The sequence below is a fragment of the Lycium ferocissimum genome, chromosome 3 (assembly GCF_029784015.1).
Source record: "Lycium ferocissimum isolate CSIRO_LF1 chromosome 3, AGI_CSIRO_Lferr_CH_V1, whole genome shotgun sequence".
NCBI lineage: Eukaryota > Viridiplantae > Streptophyta > Magnoliopsida > Solanales > Solanaceae > Lycium > Lycium ferocissimum.
In genome coordinates, this window is record NC_081344.1 from 10278499 (window position 1) to 10299838 (window position 21340).

The 21340-nt window shown below is 36.0% G+C and overlaps 1 protein-coding gene across 1 annotated transcript; it reads left to right on the forward strand.

Annotated features, from left to right (window-relative positions):
• The first annotated feature begins 626 nt into the window (after positions 1 to 626).
• Positions 627 to 15602, forward strand: LOC132048679 (aspartic proteinase 36-like). Its single transcript, XM_059439376.1, has 14 exons — positions 627 to 910; positions 1870 to 1956; positions 2038 to 2164; positions 10324 to 10361; positions 10487 to 10861; positions 10965 to 11094; positions 11196 to 11425; positions 13555 to 13776; positions 13896 to 14058; positions 14304 to 14377; positions 14515 to 14611; positions 14724 to 14784; positions 15349 to 15420; positions 15493 to 15602. The coding sequence occupies exons 1-14, from the start codon at positions 627 to 629 to the stop codon at positions 15600 to 15602; spliced, it is 2070 nt and encodes a 689-aa protein (XP_059295359.1).
• Positions 15603 to 21340: the final 5738 nt, after the last annotated feature.

The window sequence follows — 21340 nt, forward strand, 5'->3', positions numbered from 1 at the left end:
GATTAATGAGCGAGAGTTAAGTCGTTAAGATAGAGTATACCGTTATGAATACGAGCAACCCGTTCATGTAAGTAATTTAGTTTTTCCCACTAAGAAATTGCTCAGAAGTGAGTCGGAAAAAAAGAGTCGTTAGTGTTGTAGAGTACAAGGAATTACAGAAGATAAGGAAAGTTAATTGGATCCCAACAAAAGAGAAGAATTTGTAAGTATAAGACGTTAGCCTTAGTCTAAGGGAGAGATGCATAAATCGCCAGTAAGTCCAGTGAGATAATTGAAGACCCGAAGGTTTAGCATGAGATATGAAGAACCTCAGTTCAGTTAGGTTGGCATAATGAGATAGTCTCCATAAGGAATATGCTTTAATTTAGAAGAAACCCGAAGTGAGTAGAATGATTGTCGATCGAATTGTGTCAAGTTCAATTCTTATCGATTAGGCGATCACAGAAAAGCCATAAAATCATGCCCAGTTATGTGTCACAAGGGTAGTTCCATTGCACGAGACTCTAATCTTTAGGGTGCTAGTCAAAGACTTAGCGCACAATAGTACTATGAGTATTTGAGGAAGTAGTATTTCAGAAAGTAATCAAGTATGGGAAGTACAGCTCATGCAGGCAGACAAGAGAACTATGGTGAAAGAAGTTCAAAGCTTATCCAAGCTACGACTTTCGAACTCCGAAGTGGGTGGATTTGTTGCCCAGAACATGGCTTATACCTCCTTAGTCATTGAAGTTAGAGAGAAGCAGTTTGGTGATTCCTACTTGTTGCAGATGAAAGAGGGGATTCACAAACATAAAGAGTCAGCTTTTGTACAAGGGGGAGATGGCGGTATCATGAGATACCGAGGCAGATATTGCGTTCCAAATGTAGATGGGCTCAGAGAGCGGATTATGTCAGAAGCTCACAATTTCAGGTATTTCATTCACCCAGCTTCTATGAAGATGTATCATGATATTAAGGAGATATATTGGTGAAACGATATGAAAAAAAATATGGCAGGGTTTGTGGCTAAGTGCCCCAAATTATCTGCAAGTGAAAGCCGAACACCAGAGGCTTGGCGGATTGGCTTAGAATATAGATATTCCTGTTGAAAAATGGGAGATGATAAATATGGACTTTATAACAGGTCTACCTCATTCAGTTAGGAGGCACAACCCGATTTGGGTGATTATGGACAGACTTACAAAGTCGGCACACTTCACCTTGTTAAGACGATAGATTCAGCACCAGACTATGCCAATTTGTTATTTGAGAAATCGTTCGACTTCATGAGACCTAGCATCTATCATTTTAGATCGTGGTTCCCAGTTCACAGCAAACTTCTGGAGATCATTTCAGAAAGGATTAGGTACCAGGGTTAACCTCAGCACAACTTTTCATCCATAGACCAATGATCAGCTAGATACGCTATTCAGATCTCATGTTATAATATTCATGCCAGTCCAGTATTCAGTTAATCCAGTATTCAGTCAGCTTAGTATTCAGTTAGTTCAGTAGACATTCAGTTCAGTATCTCAGCAGTTCAGTAATCATGTATTCATTCAGTTCAGTAAGCATGTGTCCTTGATTTCAATGGTAATTGGGATGACTACCTGCCTCTTATTGAGTCTACTTACAAAAATAATTGCCATGCTAGTATTGGGATGGCACCGTACGAAGCTTTGTATGGGTGTAGATGTAGATCACCGATTAGTTAGTTCAAAGTTGGTGAAGAAGAGTTGTTAGGACCAGACTTGGTCTATCAGGATATGGAGAAGAGAAAGTCAAGTTAATTTAAGAGCGTTTGAGAACGGCTCAGAGTAGCCAGAAGTCTTACACAGATGTGAGGTAGAGGGACTTAGAGTTTCAAGTTGATGATTGGGTGTTTCTTAGAGTTTTGCCTATGAAGGGAGTTATAGGGTTTGGAAAGAAGGGGAAGCATAGTCCCGCTATATTGGACCATACAGAATCCAGTGAAAGGTTGGTCAATTGGCTTATGAGCTTGAGTTGCCACAAGACTTGATTACTGTGCATCCGCATATTTCATGTGTCTATGTTCAGAAAGTGTGTGAGAGACCCGTCATTGGTTATCCCGACTGATAGCATAACAGTCAATGATAGTTTGACTTCTGAAAAAGTCCCAGTGAAAATCCTTGATCTCCAGGTTCACAAGTTGAGAACGAAGAAGGTAGCTTTAGTAAAGGTTTTGTGGAGAAGTCAAAAAGTTGAAGAGGCTACATGGGAAGCTGAAAAAGATATGAAGTCCAGATATCCCAATCTCTTTGAAGAGTCAGCATAAAATGTTGAAGGTAATTTATCTTCCCATTTAGATTTCACTTTAAAGTTCCATGTTTCCAATATTCAGTTAGCTTAGTAGTCACTCAGTCAGTCTCATTCAGCCAGTTCAATAGCTATTCAGTTTAGCATTCGATACGTCTGCTTTCCAGCCCAATTTTCTGCAAACGCGTTGGGAATTTGGGAAAACTTAAAACATGAAAATCGAAGCCTTTTGAAATATCTTTCTAAGGGTATATTATGGAGCTAAAACAAAGTTTTGTGCTAGGAGTTATGCCCATTTTACCGAACAGGCCTAGGGGCGACGCCCCAAGCCAAAATTTGCGTAAAAACGTAATTTTCATCAGGTACTATAGTATAGGCCTAGTGCGCCGCCTTGGGCGATGCTCGGGGCGACGCACCAGGCCAAATATGCCTAAAACATCTTTTTTTCGAATTTTATATGTACCCAACTCCGTAAAACTTTTCCCACTTCATTATAAACCGTCTTTTTGGAGAGAAAACACTCTAGGGCTTCCACAAATCATCCAAGGTGAGTTTCTACTCAAACCCCATTTATTATTACATCAATCTAACAAAGATTAACGCTAGAATATCAATCTATTCTATAGATTATCGATTGAATCTTCGTCTAGGACAAAAGAACCCTAAAATTAGAATTCAAGAGGATTAAACTTCAAAAAGGTAATACTTCTACTCTAATCACTTATAGTTGTGAATTGATGAGTTCTTAGGAGAATCGTAAATGGGTTTGATAGAGAGTATCATATGAACTATGCTAGCGTTTTGGATTACTAACTTAGGATTGTTGTAGTCATATGGGTGATGAAGAATGATGCTACTTTCATCAAATTGAGATTGTAGAATCATCTAGAAGTAATAGAAAGGGAATTGGGTGAAGAAAAACCATTAATGGAGATTGTGGAGCTTTATGCCCACTAAATGTTTGATAAAATGCTTAGATGACCAAAGCATGGATATTATTTCTACTATAGAATCCCTTTGACTTGTATTGATATGGATTAAAGTTGAAAGGGTTGACGAACGTTGTATTACGCTCAAAGGCTGGAATTAAAGTATGAGAGGCTAACTCTCTACGTTTGGGAATGTTAATGATTCTCCCTATGCCACGTTATTTTATAACGTTAATAATTGCCTCAGAAATATAGTTAAGCTTAGTTCCTTGAATAGTTACAGAACTTCTATTCTCTATTTCGTAATTCGTTCATGACTTTCATTCCGAAACGTTATGAGCTCAGTACGTAATCGATATAGACTCGTGTTTGATACCCATGAGTCTTAGTCTAGAATACTCTGCATGTTTATAAATAGTTAAAGCTTCAGTTCTCATAATCAGTTCATGAATACATGTCTGAGTGAATCATTGCCCATTATGTCAGAGTTGTATCTTTCATCATGATTCTCAGTTCTTTTATGTAAATTGCTTAATGATGAACACTTGTGTTATTGGGCCTAAGGCCACAGTTATGTATACGTATATTTGGGCCTAAGGCCGCAGCTTGTGCATATATATATTGGGCCTGAGGCCGCAAATTACTTACTCGAGTGCGGTGGTTCGTCATTCGGAATGTGGAGTATTCATATCTTTACCTCCTTATTTCAATGCGATTATCGATTATCGATTTCAATTTCGGTTCCGATTTATTCTTCGGCTTGCTTTACATACCGACAATTCAAATGTGCCGATGTCCCTTTTATTGCTTGGGGGCGATATACGGGTTGACAACTCGGCTATTTAGAGTGCACGTATCGCCCACTAGTGAGCCCCAAATTCCTTCTGGGCGTTGTCGGTATCCGCTATTTCGGTTTATAGACAGCTCTAATTCTTAGAGGCTTCATGAACACGCCTAGATAGTCGATATTTGTTATGTTAGCCTTGTTGCGATTATACTCGATTGTTCGCTTGTTTTGGTTTAGCCATGGTGGCTACTTTCAGATATTGTCAGATTGTCTAAGTATTTCCGCATTATGATATTTCAGTCAGACTTCCAGTTAATAAGCTTGTGTTAGTTTTATTTTATAAACCAGTTATGTTTCGGTATCACATGTTGATTCAGCCAGCCAGTTGGTTCGCTCGGTCACATGTAGTCAGGCATCAGGTGCCGTGTTACGTCCAGGCCCATGTTCGGGGCATGACATTAGCACTTGTTGCTACAACTGTAATTGCTACTGCAAATTGTTGGAAAATCAGCAGCTATACCCAGATGACTAATTGCAATAAAACAACGTTGTTTTACTTACCAAATGAAACAAAATAACCCATGAAGTAATTTCCAATGCTACACGAATGTACGTAAATCGAGTAAGTTTTTTTCTTTTTCTTTTTCTTGAACAGCTTTTTTCTAAATGAAAGAAGAAAACAGCAAAAGAGGAGGAGGAGGGGGAGGGAATTCAAAACTTGTTTTCAATAATTTTTAAGGGTAGGGGTGAGTGGGTGGGGTGGGGGGGGGGTTGGGGGTGGATGGTGCAAAAAACCAAAAATAAAAACTTTTTTTGTAAAACAAAATTAATTTTTTTTTTGGGTGGGTGAGTCGAGTAAGAAATAAATAAAAAATTAAAAAATCCAAAACTTCTTTTCTAGATTTTTTTTGGGGTGGGGGGGGGGGGGTGTTTAAACCAAAATTAATTTTTTTTTTTTGGAGGGGGTGGGGGTGGTGGGGATGTTGGGTCACTAGGGGTGGGTGGTGCAAAAAAAAAAAAAAAATTCAAAACTTTATTTTTGAAAAGGGGGGGGGGGGGGGGGGGTGCTGGCAAGTTTCTTGAGTTTTTTTCCCCACCAATTTTAGGTAACTAGGATTTTATTAAGTTGGACCAAAGTATTAAAAATAATGCTTGGGGTTAAAGTGTTAAAAATAAAACTATTAGGTAAATTGGAAAATGATCAAAAATTCTTAATCACTAATCCAAATTTTATCAGCTCTACTTAATATTTAAATCTTAAGCTATCTCTACTTAATTTTAAAATCTTTTTATCACCTATAATAATTAGCCTGGGTGTTGGGATCTCTCCTCTGGACACAAGGAAAAGAAATACTTTTATTCTTCGCACAAGAACAAGACACATGGAAGCAATCTCAACCGTGCAAGGCAATTGTGATTGATCCATCGATGGCCGTTGGATTGCACACACCGCTGGCCCTTCTTAGAACTTTCTAAAGATACTTTCACGTGTTGAGCACACGGCACATACTTTAATTAGCTACATATTGTTTTGTTTTAAGTGTTCAATAGAAATAGGATAAGTGTAAAGTCAAGGTATTTATTTCTGGTTTTTCAATTTTGTTTTTGTACAAATATACATGTATAAATACAGATAAGGCCAATCAATAAAAAACACATAAATTTTTTATTTATCTTCTTCAAAAACTTTCAGTAAGTCTCTTTTTTGTTCGATCTCTGTCAATTATTTTCCTATATGTTTTTCAGAGATCAATTTCTCCATTAAAGCTTCTATTTTGTCGTTTTCTTTTTTGACTATATCTGATCTCTTTTCACAAATAGACAACGTGATTTTCTACAAATATTAATTTGGACTAGGGGTGGACGTTCGGACTATCGGATTGGATATGAAATTTTCGATTTGGATATTCAGTTTTCAGATTGAAGAAATTGCAATCCAAATCCAATCCAAATAAGTTCGGATTGGATTGGATATTTTAAGTTTGGTTTCGGATTATTCGGTTTGGATATTTCGGATTTTCGAATTTGACTCTTGAGATTTAAGGCAAACTTATTAGGAACGAAATTCATGTGTTAGTTTCACAGAGGTAAATCTAAATCTTAATAGCTCAATAAAAAAAGCCTTCCAGTTGAAATTAGGATTAACAAATCCAAGTCATGTCCAACATAATAAATCTATACCAAATAAAAGCATTCTAGAAAAGTGAAAATGAACAAAATAAAATCTAAGTAGTCATCTAAAAAAATAACAAAGAACTCTGTCGTGGGTGACACTAACGTGAGACTTTTGAGATTTGAAAAGTAAGAAAACCCTATATTATGTTTGATATAGTAGAGAATTGTATATTAGATTTAATATTTTAATGGGTAGGGCCATAGGTACTATTCTATTGGACCTTTAGAAACTAGACTTATTAATACTGAGCACATATGATATAGGTAGGTCTAGATAAAAGGTATAAATTTTTTGAATTTTTGAATATTCAAAAATTCTTAGTACTAAATCCATATCAATTCGAAGTTCAATCCATAATCCATATATTCAAACCAAATATTTAAGAAATTCAAATTTCAATTTGAATTTCGAGTTGGCCTAAACTGTGCCCACCCTCATTTGAACACCAGATCTATGGTCTTAGAATGTCGTTAGGACAGTCACATGAAATTCTACATTCAAAATAAGCAAAAAGTGGGTCCCATACTAATAAAGTCCATGAGTGACTCACCAATGACTAGTGCAACTTAATTTACTTGACCATGAGTTTAACTTGCGCCTACGTAAGCGTTTGACATGCAATTTAGAATCACGATTTCATATTTGCATTTCAAATCAACGTTTATTTGTGAAATTTAAACTTGTCAATTCTCCAATATGTAGGATTTGGAATTTTAAATCATGATTTTAAATTTCTCTAAATTTAAAATTTGACCGGTGAATTTATATTTTGTAAAGCAAGACCCATCTATATTTTATGAAAAAGATTCATGCTCGACATGAAGAGATTGGCCATATCATATGGAATAATTATATTAAAGAATAGCTAGTTACTACTGTTGTCGATTTTTTGAAAGTGGCTCTGTGTAAAATTATGTGAAAGTTTGTAATAGCATGTAATCGCGCTCATTTATTTATAAAAAAAAAGAGTATAGAGATATGTAATTTATCAATGTAGTGTTTAGGATACTCTGATACTTTGTTTGTGAACTATGAGTTACTCATAATTTGATAATATTATATAAGAGTTGAGAAGTTTTGATAGTTTTCAAGAATTTTGGGGTTTTCATCTTTATGAGAAAATATACAACTTAAAAAATTTAAATTGTATATCCAAATAAAATTTCAACTTTAAATCAACTGATTTTGACTTATTCTAATCATGAATTGAAATCATGTCCTAATTTGTTGAACTGTAAAAAGAGGAGGGAGAAAAAGTCCAACAGGTGGAGGTGGTGAAGCACACATGCATGTACTTTGTCCTCTATGACTTTTACTTTGTTTGCTTGTTTCTATTATCTCATTCTCATGGCCTTGTTTGGCTGACAATAAATATAAATGAATAGTCTGAGAATATCTAAAAGTGGTCCTTTAATTTGACTATCATAACACTCAAATTAAACAGGGATCTTAGCTACAATTCACCAATATTTTTAAGGGAATGACAGCAAATTTAGCATTGAATAGCTGGTTTGTGCGATTCCACCTTGACACTCCTAACACGTTTTTTGATTACCAGAGCAACATTGTTAACAAATTTAAGAGTAAATATGACTTTGAGTTGCCCCAAAAATATGTATCAATAATCTTCATTTTATAAGAAAAAAGCATATTATCAATTAAAAGAAACAAAATAACTTTACTACTTTTAACTTCCTTTATAACCCCACATTTTTGTTGCTACCGCCTCTTTAATTAAGCACCCCAAATAAATAAATATGTGGGTTCCATTTCTGACCCCTTTTTTCCATTTTGGGTAAAAGTTCCATTTCTGATTCTATTTTGTACCTTTGGCCAAGTGTATGGGAAACGGAGCTTTGGGTTTCGCTTGATAGATTTAATTCTATCTGAAAAGGATGTCTTTGTCTTCTAGGACAAAAGTTGTTAGGACGCAGTATATAGTCCCCCAATCCCAACTATTCTTTTGATCTGTTTGTATTATTTTGCATTATTTTAACGAAAAAGGGTCAAATATGATAATCGTCAATAGTTTAGTTCATTTATACATTGTCGTTACCAAAATAATTTATTCATGTCATTTTTCATTAACGTCGGCTTTTACATATCGAGATATTATGACATTTTGCCATAAATTAAAACCCACTTCGTTTAATTGAACTAACACAAATTTACGGGTCGGGTTTTAGTTTAATTTAGGATTTAATTTGAGCTGGTTTAATTAAACGACATGGACCTCTAATTGTAGGTCACGTGTCATATCTGGTATTATAAAACCAACGTTAATGAAAAATGGCATGGATGGTTTTGAAGCGGCGATAACATAAATGAAGAAACTATCGATTGATGGTGCATCAATAATTATTATTTTCGATAGTTTGATGGCATATTTGAGTCTTTTCCATTATTTTAATTATCCGATATACCCGCACTCGAATGTGAAAACACATGGAGTGCTACCTTCGTTTTATTTTACTTGGCTCCGTTAGCTTGACACTTCTTTAAAAATTACTAGAATTTTCAAGCTTGCATGTGAGTGGACTTGAAAAGAGGCACAAAGATTTAAAGCTACAATCACTTTGACAAGATAAACTTTTTCTAAAATTGTCATAGGTTTGAAACCTCGTGATCTCAATGAACAGTATATATCTCCCCGTTTCAATTTATCTATCTAACTTTTCTTTTTAGTTCATTTGAAAAAAATGTATTTTTTTTACAACTCTTTAATTTCAACTTTCCAAATGACATATTTAAGACCACAAAATTAAAGAACATTTTGGTACATTCTACTACCTCCGTCCCATACACTACAAGAAAGTATAGAAATGGCAACAAAAAATTTAATATTTGGAAACAACTTAGTTTTATTGTTGGCAAATGAACTTTTTTGTTGCCACACAATTTAATTTTGTTGTCATATAATGATTGTTGTTGCAAAAAGTACTTTTGGCAATAAAAAAAAAAAGTTGTTGTACTTCGTTGCAATAATAGCCATTGGGAAAAGTTTATGCAATAATTTTTTTTTTTTGGTTGCCAAAAGTACTTTTTGCAACAATAATCAATCTATGGCAACAAAAAATTTTCTGTTGCCAAATATCTTTTTTCTTTTAGTACCAATTTATGTGATATAGATTGACTAGACATGAAGTTTAAGAAAGAAATGAAGACTTTTGAAATTTTGGTCTAAAACAAGTCATAGATATTTGTGTGATTGTAAATCATTTCATTAAGGATAAATGAAAAGTTTTAAGTTAAAATATTTTTAAATATAGAAATCTATCATTCTTTTTGAGACAGAATGACCACAAGATTAAAAATTATTTTGGTACATTATACATGCCATTAGTTTAAAACCGCAAGATTAAAAAGTCTTCTTTATTTTCTTAAACTCCGTGTTAAGTCAAAATCAGACAAACAAATTGAAACCGAGGGAGTATATTTTAGCAATAATTGAATAATTGAAAAGAAAAGTTTTCTGGCTGCCTAAAAAATGGAACTCTGCATGCTCGTGGATTGGATAATCATACGAATATATTTTAGCAACACTTAATGGGAGGCTCAGAAATTAATGCATAATACTTCTGATTTTAGCAACACATAATGTGTGTAAGTTTGAACATACCTACATATTTTTATTTATCTACCTTTCAGCGTCAGGCATGCACCTTGAATTGAGACTGTGGGTGGCGTTTGCTTTTTCAAGGATAAAAATGCAAAAACTGAAAATTCAAAAGAAATAATAATATTTCAGGGAAAAGTTTTTGTTTTTCTTTTTGGAAAATGCTTTTTGAAAGGGCATTCCAAATGAAGAAACACTATGCACCATGCACCTTCATGCATGTTCCAAATGAGGAAACACTATGCACCATGCACCTCAAAACTATTTTAGCTAAAAAGTGTCTGCATGTGTATTATTGTGTATAGTAGTTGTGCAGAAACGGACGTATTTTTGCTATTGTTCCACATCTTAACTTTATACTATATGAAGAATAAGGGGAAAAAAGACAGTGAAAGAGAGACCATAACCCCATTTTAGGTCAAAGTCTCCATTATTTACTCTTCAAGTTCTCAAGGAATTTTCTTCACAGAAGGTCCATTTACTCCTTTTCTTCAACATCTCTTTTCACTGAAGGTCCATTTACTACTATCTCTTTTCGTCTGTTCATCTTATTTCCTAGGTGTGTAATATTCCAAGGGCTAAACTTTTCTCGTTCAAGTAAGCATATCCATCCCAGCATGGCTATTTTTATTGTATCTGCATAAGCATAAACCTATGCGCTTCCCCAATTTTTTTCACTAGTAAGTGGTGGTAGTGATTTGTATTTGAACTTATTTTCACAGGCTAGGAGGTAAGGTAGCCATGGATAGGAAGTTTGTCTTGTTAGTTTCAGTTTTTTGCATGGTAGTGGTGACTGTCACAGGTCAGGCACCCGTGGGTGCTAATGCCACTACTCCACCAGCTGCTTCTCCCTCTAAGCACAAAATTGCTGCCCCTGCTAAAGCACCATCCACTGCTACAACTATCCTTGTTGTTACTGCACCAATATCAATACTACCATCTAAAACACCAGCGAGAGTGCTGCGTTTGGAGAGGATGTATTCAATGAATCAAACAGTTGAGCTGGAGGAGCTCATAGCCAGAGACCGAGCTAGGCATGCTCGACATCGAGTCGTCAATTTTCCGGTTATCGGTTCTTCCGACCCCTTTCTCCTCGGGTATATTTCTTACTACGATGGATTGAAATAATTAATTAGCTCATTCTGTTATGTTGTTGACCATCGTCTTTCTCTGATTTTCTATGCCTTTCTGTAACTTCAGAATTTATTATACAAAAGTGAAACTGGGATCTCCACCAAGTGAATACAAGGTGGTGATTGATACTGGGCGTGATATCTCGTGGGTTACGTGTAGTTCCTGCGAAGATTGTCCTCGAAGAAGTGGACTTGGGGTAGAACTTCTTTTCCTTCCTTTTGTTACTTCTTCAGTCTCTTGTCTAAAATATGATACAACAAAATTATTCATTTAAGAATTTCCTAACACTTCCTGCAGTTTGAGCTGAATTTCTATGATAGTGCCAGCTCATCAACTGCATCGCTTATACCTTGTTCAGACCAAATGTGTTCTTGGGGTCGGTGCTCCATTACAAATCAGTGTGCTTACACAGTGCATTACGAAGATATGAGTGGCACTACCGGCTTTTTCGTGTCAGATTTACTGCATCTTGACACAATCTTGGGGACCTCAGTGATCGCTAACTCTTCAACACCATTTGTTTTTGGGTGAGTGTTGTTACTTCATTAATTTCTTTTCGTAGGGATAGTGAGTAAACCATAATGAGGTATGTGTGCGCTGGGTTTGATTTTGTTAAATTACAGAATTGGTGCTTATACTGTTTTATGTGAATTTGGTGATGTTTTCTGCTAGTGTCCGGATGTTATTTTTAACTGAGAAATCCATGAGTGTCATTTTTCTCTCGGGTTGAAAGCTCAGTGGATATAGGCTCGCCTCTCTATAATTCACCATTTAAATACTAGGCGTTTGTCCTATGTTCTAACTTGCGATATATGTCTAACTCACACATTATGCGCTGGCTCTTACCATTGAACAAAGGTCCTGCAAGTATTCGGATGTTGGATAAGTTTTTGATATTCATGGTAATTAACTAGGTATATATAAGCGGTCAGGAAATTAAAAGACCGCAAGAACTAAGAGGATTCAAGTGCTGAGCTCAGATTGTGCTTGTTGCTGCAAAGAATTAGCTTTTAATTAAAGTTGATGTTTATTTGCATCTAGGAGAAAATACCAAATAAAGATTCAGGTGGTGATTCAATTGCAGCAAAATGTTGAATTGTGTGGAGTGCGTGAAGCAATCCTCCACATATTGTTAGTACTCAGGTGCTGGGGTTTGGGAGGGCTGGGTACCAACGCACTATTACCAAAGGAAAGGAATACCTAACAGTTTTACAGTTTATATGAGCAAGGAGGTCATAGGGGGAGGAGGGTCTGCCTCTGAGAGGAGTGTACAATAATTGAGGGGTTTTTGACGAATTTCGTGCCAATTATGGTTGGTTCTCTAGTTGTGAATAAGCAAAAAATTTACAACACGAAAATCCTATGATAAATGAACTAGGACTGGACTCAGGAAATCAACACAGTGATGTAAGGACCAAAGTCTTCATTCGGTTCGTTTCACATTGTCAAAAGAACAGCCTTTGAACCCTTAAGAATGGAGTTGCTTGAGTACTCTAAACTGTATCACTATTTCTCAACGTGTGTTAATGATTACTTACTGCAAAAATGAATTTTTTTGATTTGGTGTCACATGTTCAAAAAATATGGTATCAACTAGGCAACGACACAGCAGATAATGATTACTTACTGCAAAAATGAATTTTTTTGATTAGGTGTTACATGTTCAAAAAATATGGTATCAACTAGGCAACGACACAGCAGATAAGTGTAAGTTCAAAATGTTTGCTGGAGACAAAAACTCTATTTGTACAAAAAGGCAGGTGTAGCATGTACACTGTGCAAGAAAGACATCTCTTCTGTCGAATCTTAGTTCAGGATCTTCCACGTACAAGGATATAATGTCTCTTATCCAGTTTCAGCCAAAAGCAAATGAGTTTAGGAAATGCAATTTCCTTGCCAATCATGACACTGGGACACATCTAAGAGAAGTCCTTTCCGGTGTATGCTTCAACCAAGAATCTGAAAAACAGGAGACAGCAAAAAGTCAGTTTTGGCACACATTTCCTCCAATCCCTCGGAAATGGAGAAGCAACTCATTAAAAACAATCACTAAAAAGAGGTTTTAGGAGAAAGTATCAAGCAATACCTATTAAGATGAACAGGTATCAGTAAGGACATTTTCAGAGCCAACGAGGCGCTCTTTTCTATAAATCGCAAAGATTTCAATGAATTATCCTCTGCTGTGAAGCGAAAGTAACGTGAATTTTGCATACATATATAGATATATTTCTACTGTCTAAAGCATAAAAATCAGACCAACGTTACAGAGGCATGAGATTGTTATTAAGAAACTTATATGGATTTACTTAGGATTGTTCCTGGAGTGTTTTCAATATACAAAGAACATTTAAAAAAAAAAAAAAAAAAAAAAAAAAAAGAAGGTAAACAGGATGCTGTAAAAGCAGCATTTAGGTGGCAAAGAAGAATAAATTTCAGAGAAAAAAGCATTGATCTAAGGCACCATTTCCAATCTTTTATGAACAGAAACTGATTTACCATTAATTTTCCATCTTTTTGCAATCAGAGTCTCCATAGGCACCAATGTCCACAACGTTCCAATCTGTCCCCTGAAAATTAACCAGTGCTCTGGGTTTTTAACCAGTGCATGCATTTGGTTTTCAACAGAAGCTAATACCTTGATTTGAAATCAAAACAGGTGCAGTACCTCTCGATCTGGGCGCCTGAGCAACACGGGTAAAGCAGTCGATGGGATTTTCGGATTCGGTCAACTCAGTATTTCGCTAATATCGCAACTTTCTGCACATGGAGTTTCACCGAATGTGTTTTCCCATTGTTTGAAAGGAGAGGGTGGAGGTATCCTAGTTCTCGGTGAGATCTTGAATCCGAGCATGGTCTACACTCCCCTAGTTCCAGCAACGTACGTATTGGTTTTGTATTCTGTTCCAAGTTTCAAGATATGTTATGTTTTTCAAATTAGTCTACATGTAAATATGGTGATGGTGTAAATCTATTTGTTTCTTTTGTCCACTCTTGCAGGGCTCATTACAACGTAAATCTGCAGAGCATTACTGTCAACGGGAAAATTTTGCCTATTGATCGAGCAGCTTTTGCCAGCTCCAGTGATCGAGGAACTATAATTGATTCTGGCACAACTTTGGCTTATCTTCCCACAGAAGCTTACGATGCCCTTGTCAGTGCTGTAAGTGTCCTACTCAAAATTTGTATCTGATATTTCCACAGCATACAGTACAAACTGTACTCAAACATTATTCTCAGCAAAATGAAGTATTGTGGAAACTTGTTTCTGTTAGAGACAAAGTCAGTTCCATTTTTTTCTTCTAATGAATTGAAAGCTGTCTACCCTTTCAAGGAAGAATAACAAATTTACCAGTTCTCTTGACTTTTTTTTTTTTTTTTTTTAAAAAAAAACTTATTCATCTACAGATAGCTGCCGCTGCTTCACCTTTAGCTAGACCAATCAAATCAGGGGAAAGGTCGTGCTATCTAGTTTCCTCAAGGTTCCTTTTTTTTTTTTTTTTTTTTTTTTTTTTTGCTTTCAATGAATATTTAATTGTACTGTAGTTATTAAATGAGAGTAAATTGTTTCTATACACCTCATTGGTGACTTGACCATGTCACCCTATTTCTCAAACAGCGTCGAAGATATGTTTCCTCCAGTTTCTCTAAACTTTGCTGGTGATGTATCCATGCAAGTAAGACGAGCTGACTACCTTTATCGTATGGGATCGTCGGTGAGTTCTAAAACCTCCATTTGTATTTAAACATCATCTACTTTTTATGTCACTTTTATCTGCTACTTTTATGAACTAAACGAGAAGTCACTTCGTTGTATATGTTTAACAGGAAGGTGCTGCTATGTGGTGTGTTCTATTTGACAAAAGTAAAGGATTAACAATCTTGGGAGGTTAGTTTCTGTACTAATAGTTACTTCTCGTACCTATTCTTCATTCTACATTTTAGCTCTTTAGTGGGTGCTTAACGTTGTGGGTGGTATATAATCTGTATGCGTGTGTGCATGCGTATTCATTTTGTGTCGATCATCATGTGAGCGTTGTAGTTTCTGACAACAGATTGCGTATATAAACTCCCTCTGCTTAGTTCTGCAATTGCCTTTAGCCCTTCAGCCTCTTTCTTTTTGGCATATGTCTGAGCTTTTTCGTTTTCATAAGACTCTCCACTGAATTGGCCTCTTGCACCTAAAGTATTTACATGGCAAACTTTGGATGAGTAGTAAACGATGGATTCATACGACGATAAAGTATTAGATTTACAAGTGAAATAGACAAAGGAAAAGAGCCACATGCACGGGTATATATATTGGGCAAAGTCACCCAAGAAAGAATGTAATTGGGAGGAAATACTAGCACAATTAATTATGTAACTAATGAACTACTCTGTGAAAATAAGTTTGGGATTGTATCTTGTTTTGTCACTGTTGGCACTCACATCTCATTCTCTTGTTGCTCAGATCTTGTTGTTAAAGATAAGATCATTGTCTACGACTTGGCTCGGCAAAGAATTGGGTGGGCAGATCATGATTGTAAGTATCATTTTTTTAAAATTTGATTAGAAAATTCCCATGTTATTCACTAACAAAATACTTTTATTTTAGGTTCATCGCCGGTAAATGTGTCTGAAAGCTCTGGCAAGGACAAAGCACTGTGCCGTTGGATCAGTTATTTTGTAGAGCTAATGCTCTTCTATAGCTTATTTTGGAGCTGATAAGCTTGAATGTGGGTGTCTAAATCCAAACATGCATAAGAAAATCAGAAGAATTATTTTTTTGGTAACTATCATTTTATTTACCATATATAATTGTACAGCTCAAAGAAAAATATGCAGTTTGGACATTAAGCCTCAAACTTGCACTTCAAATTAGCAAAAGTAACTACGATTGCATTTACTAAACATGATAAAAGTTAAGGAACTGCATATAACTAGTAGCTGATAAGCTTGAATGTGGGTGTCTAAATCCAAACATGCATAAGAAAATCAGAAGAATTATTTTTTTTGGTAACTATCATTTTATTTACCATATATAATTGTACAGCTCAAAGAAAAATATGTAGTTTGGACATTAAGCCCCAAACTTGCACTTCAAATTAGCAAAAGTAGCTACTCATTGCATTTGCTAAACATGATAAAAGTTAAGGAACTGCATATAACTAGTAATAAGTCTCATCTTCGTGCTTGCTCGACTGTGTACCTCTTGTATGACGTGCTTGATGATTTGTTCAGGTGTTCTTCTGTGAGTATTGAATACTCTAGCATTCCTTTCATGCCATGTATGATAAAGACACCCAGCTACCACCATTTTGTACACCTCTTGCTGAACACCTTTGCCCTTTGCATTGTTAGTTGCCCATAACACTTCTTGTTGCCATTCTCCGGGTCCCCTGTGTAGTCCTAGCCATTGTAAGATCTTCTACAACACTTGCCCAGAATACATACATTTAAACAGTATATGGTCCACATCCTCCAGTCCAACATTGCAAAGTGGACAGATTGTATCATCCAGATTTGCCCAACATGCTATTCTGTCCATTGTTTGTAGTCTTCTGTGTAGAGCCAGCTAGAGAATAAACACCCATTTAGGTACACCTAAATTGTTGCACACTAACCTCCTCCATTGCATCTTAGGATGGGCATCTCTGCCCAGAATATAACTTTCTTGATAGCATAGGAAGGCAGCATATTGACATTAGCTTCTGAGTGTCTCTAAGTGCTTAAAAAACTTCTTTGCTTTCAAAGATCTTTTGAACTCCAGGAAGCTTGTTTTGCATCTGCTTCCCAAACTGGATCTCTCTTTACATAGTAGGAATGAATCCATTTGACCCATGGGTTGTCCATTTTCCTGCAGATGTTCCATAACAACTTCCCAATTGCAGCTTGACTCCATAAATAGACATCCAATATATTAGACCACCTACAGACATAGGCAAACATAGTCTATCCCAAGTTAAAGCCTTCTTTGATATCTCTACACCTCCTGTCCATAGAAAGGACCTACAAGTGGCTTCTACCATCTGAATAACTTTTTTTGGTAGCACAAACACTTATGACCAGAACACCCAAATAGAGAATAGGACTGATTTTACCAATTGAAATCTACCTGCATAAGACAGATATCTTGTTGTCCCAGCACTTTATTCTCTGCAATATTTTGTCAATCAAAGGTTGGAGGATGGTTAACCTTTTAGTGCTAAGAGGAATGCCTAGATATCTAAAAGGCAACTCCCCTTTAGAAAATTCCAGTGCATCCAGGATAGTCTGTAAATGAATGGATTTTTGGGATATGAAGCCTCTTTTTGCTCCTTCCCGATATCCCACCTTTATTACTCTGCTTTTACCTCCTAAGTAATTGCAAATGCCAACACATGAAAAACCAACAAAATTGAAAACAAAAGCCCCTGTCAAGCACAAATGATTTTATACATAAAAAGGAAAGACGAACAGAATGATGAGAACAAAATATCAGTAATGTCAACAGCCTAGAGAGTTAAAGTTCAGTCATGCAACATGGTGACAACTCAAATACCAAACAAAATTGCAAATTTGAAAGAAATGTCAAACCAATTGAACCAAAAAAAAAGAAAATAAGATATTCAAAACCGAAGCTCATCGGCGGCCGGCAGATCATGCTGGTACAAAGGGATACAACCAACGTTTGTGGAAGAAGGAAATGGCAGAGGAAAAAATGAATCCACTACAATCCAATTTCGTATCAGATTTAGCATGCATGGACAAATAGATACCAAAGTGACCCGTCACATAAATCATTCATTCACTTGCATCCAGACAATACAGAAAAAATTAAACAGAAGAGTGATGAAGGAATGAGTTTACCAAGATGCGATCCACAAGCGCGACCAATTTGAACCGGAAAGAGTCCAACAATTCTGCATAGAAGATGTAAGGAACATAATAAGTGAAAATGGAAGTGAGAGAAATAGTAGGAATATTAAGAATGAAAAAGAAGAGAAATTAAGAAGTGAAAAAGTGAGGTGTCAATTTACAATGGATAGTCAATGTAGATACCCAAAGCTTCACATTAATTTTTAGCCTCGATTAATGTTTAGAGCTTGGAGCCAGAAGTTTCCGGAAGAATCGGAATGGGACGTCGGAATGAAGAGAGGAAAAGCGAAATGTCTAAACATTGAAAGATGTGTCACCAAGTGAAAAAATAAACAACCAATTGCCTGTAAATATAGATGTATTTACAAGAATGACCTTCATCATACGAATAGACTCACTCTTATCATATGGTTAAACTCGTAGGAGGCTGCCCGTGCTGAGCACGGGCCCAACACCCAAAACGGCACAAAGATCGAAGCACCGGTTAATCATACATTTTGCTTCTTCTTGTCCATGTAAACCACCAACTCTCAATAAAAGTTATGATATTTTGTAATGGAAGAAACTTACAGAAGGATGTAACTAATTAAGCCGACATAAAGTTAGTAGTTACACTGTAGTTTGTGACAAACACTCATTGAGCTGCAATTAAAATACGATGCATTCAACCCAAGAAAAGAGTACAGGTATGTTTTAAATGCCATAAAAAGTTTGTACAGGAAGTGAAAGATGAAATATAACAGAGTGGTGTTATTTCATCACTCCAGCAAAAGTACAAACTATTAACTTTAGAGCAGTAAGAACATTGAAAGCAATACTGGCATTTCCCTTTAGCTGCATAAGTTTAATCTTGAATGATGTGTCTTCTCTAACAAATAACATGAGAATACAGGGTAACAGTGCACTTAAAATCTCAACAGAAAAGCTAGGAACTCCCACTACTTCATGATTGTGGTCTTCTGTGATGTACACTGCAGTAGATCAAATTTTTATGGGGTACGGATGGCGACAAATTGTGATTGTACACAAGGCAGTATGTCATGCCCATCGCTAGCCTACCCTCATTCATATTTTCGGTCCAACTTTTCAGCTTCCCGTACTGCAACACTCAAAAATAAAAAATCTTGTCCCTCATAGTGAATCACAAAGTCATTGTAAGTATAATAAAAATATTCATAACTACATCAAAAGTGTGGAAGATCTAGTACACAAAAATCCAATAAATGTATTTTTATGCTAACTCACCAAAGACCTTGACCAATTTTTTTTTTCTTTTCAGTTACACCACAAGTGTGGTACCGTGTCTCATCTATTGGGAGGAGAAACATCTAGCGAATTTTTTTTTTTCCTGTCGCAGCAAGGATAGTTTCTCGTCATATGGCAGGCAAAATATTACCTTTGAGTAGAAAACTATTGAATCAAAGTATTATTTGTATCGGCAATATATATCTTTTAAATCAAGAAAGATGATCATATTTTCCATGTTTAGTAAAATACCAAAGGATACCACCTGAGTTCCTTATCTTTAACAACTAGTTATTCCCTTTTGCTTATAGTCTTTCCTTTATCAGGTACTGCTGAACTGCAAATCTTCATTTGCTTGTAAGTTCAAGTCCAAACTTAGTAAATCGTACTCTGAATCTAGATCTATCTGAAAGGGGAAACTTGTTGCTCTTGCCTCTCAGTTACAACAACAACAAACCTAGTGTAATCCCAAAAGTAGGGTCTGGGGAGGGTAAGATGTACACAGACCTTACCTCAACCTTAATGGGGTAGAGAGGTTGTTTCCAATAGACCCTCAGCTCAAAAGAAAAGAAGTCAATGTAGGATTGCAAGGGAGATTGGACAGCAAGATATCAAACAAATGGTGCAACACACCATACTACACATAAGGTAAAAGATCCACACGATAGGAGATGGAAAAACTATCCCCCCCACCTCTCTCTCACACATCACTACAAAACTCAACTACCTACTAAACAACTATCCTAATCCTCGTCCTCCAAATCTTCCTATCTAAGGTCATGTCCTCAGTCAGCTGAAGCTGTGCCATATCCTGTCTAATCACCTCCCCCCAGTTTTTCTTCGGCCTACCTCTACCTCTCCTAACTCCTGCGACAGCCAATCTCTCACACCTCCTAACTGGCGCATTCTCACATCTCCTCCTCACATGTCCAAACCATCTCAATCTCGCTTCCCTCATCTTGTCCGCCACGGAGGCTACTCCGACCTTGTCTCGTATATCTTCATTCCTAATCATATCTTTCCTATTATGACCACACATCCTTGCCTCTCAGTTGTTCAACATAAATGAATGTGCTTAACTGATGCATATAGTATTTCACATGTTTCACTCACATGGCATCAATCTGAGCTGACAGTTTTAAATGGAGTGTGATCAGTTCCTTATAAATTAATAAATCACAGAAGGAACGGTATTTCTCTAGTTAAAAATTCTTTGGGCCATTCATTAGCTTGAATTAAGAAAGTGAAACAAATTATAAGAAATGCTTCCAGGGGGCGAGAGAAGAGAGATTAATTTAAGGCAGAAGGATATATGAAGAATATTTTTGAATCCATCTCTGTGCTAAAGCCCTCAAGCATCAGATTCCTTCTTGACTCTATTGACTCTAATATGAATTGAGCTACATCTACACACAGCCTATCAGATAAATATACCACATCTATTAACTCTGTCTAAATGAGATAAGTATACCAAAGCATCCACAAAATTCTCAAAACAATTAAGGAAATCTACATTAGAGCCAAATAAGGCAAAACCATAAGAGTCAGCCATACCATTGGCACAACAAAATATTATTGGCTAGAAAAACTAAACTCATCTTGTCATCAGCTTTTATCAGTTCCTATACTGATGTAATTAATACAAACAGTAGGCTTCATACATCTTATACTCTCCGAAATTCTCAAAACAATGAAGAGAAATGTAAATTAGAGTCAAATAAGGTAATAGCATAATAGTCAGCCTTGCCACTGGCACAACATAATCTGCGAAAATCAGAGTGATTCTTGGTACTGAGCTTACCTTGATGTAACTTGATCAACTCATATGGTAATATACTTAACACAAACAATAGGTTTCATTCATATTATATTCTTTGTAATATTGGAAACACTCTACCAAAAAAGGATCAAGTTTCATGACTGGCCATGTATCCTTTGGTGCGTTTTCTTTCTAATAAAATTATTTCTTATCAAAAAGAACAAAAACACAATTTTAAGCTAGATTCCAGACATATATTTTTAACTTTTAAACTTTTTTGTGATTACAAATTTTATGAGGATCCATTATAAGAATAGTTTACATGAATAGAAAGACAAAATAATGATCCAAGTGATTCTGTTTGGCATAACAAACTGCTATTGTGCTATTGTCACATGTTATCCATTTTGATTAATATGTTTTATGCAATCTTCCTATTTTAAAGCACAACATGGATAGTTAAGTTACCTATTCCTTGCAATGAATAGAAAGGTTTGGCCTTTTCTTCCCTAGATGTAATTTGATGAATAATGATTGCAGTCCTGCGATATGCACCAAAAGATCAAAGAGGATGGCATAAGTCAACTACACAGATAGCAGC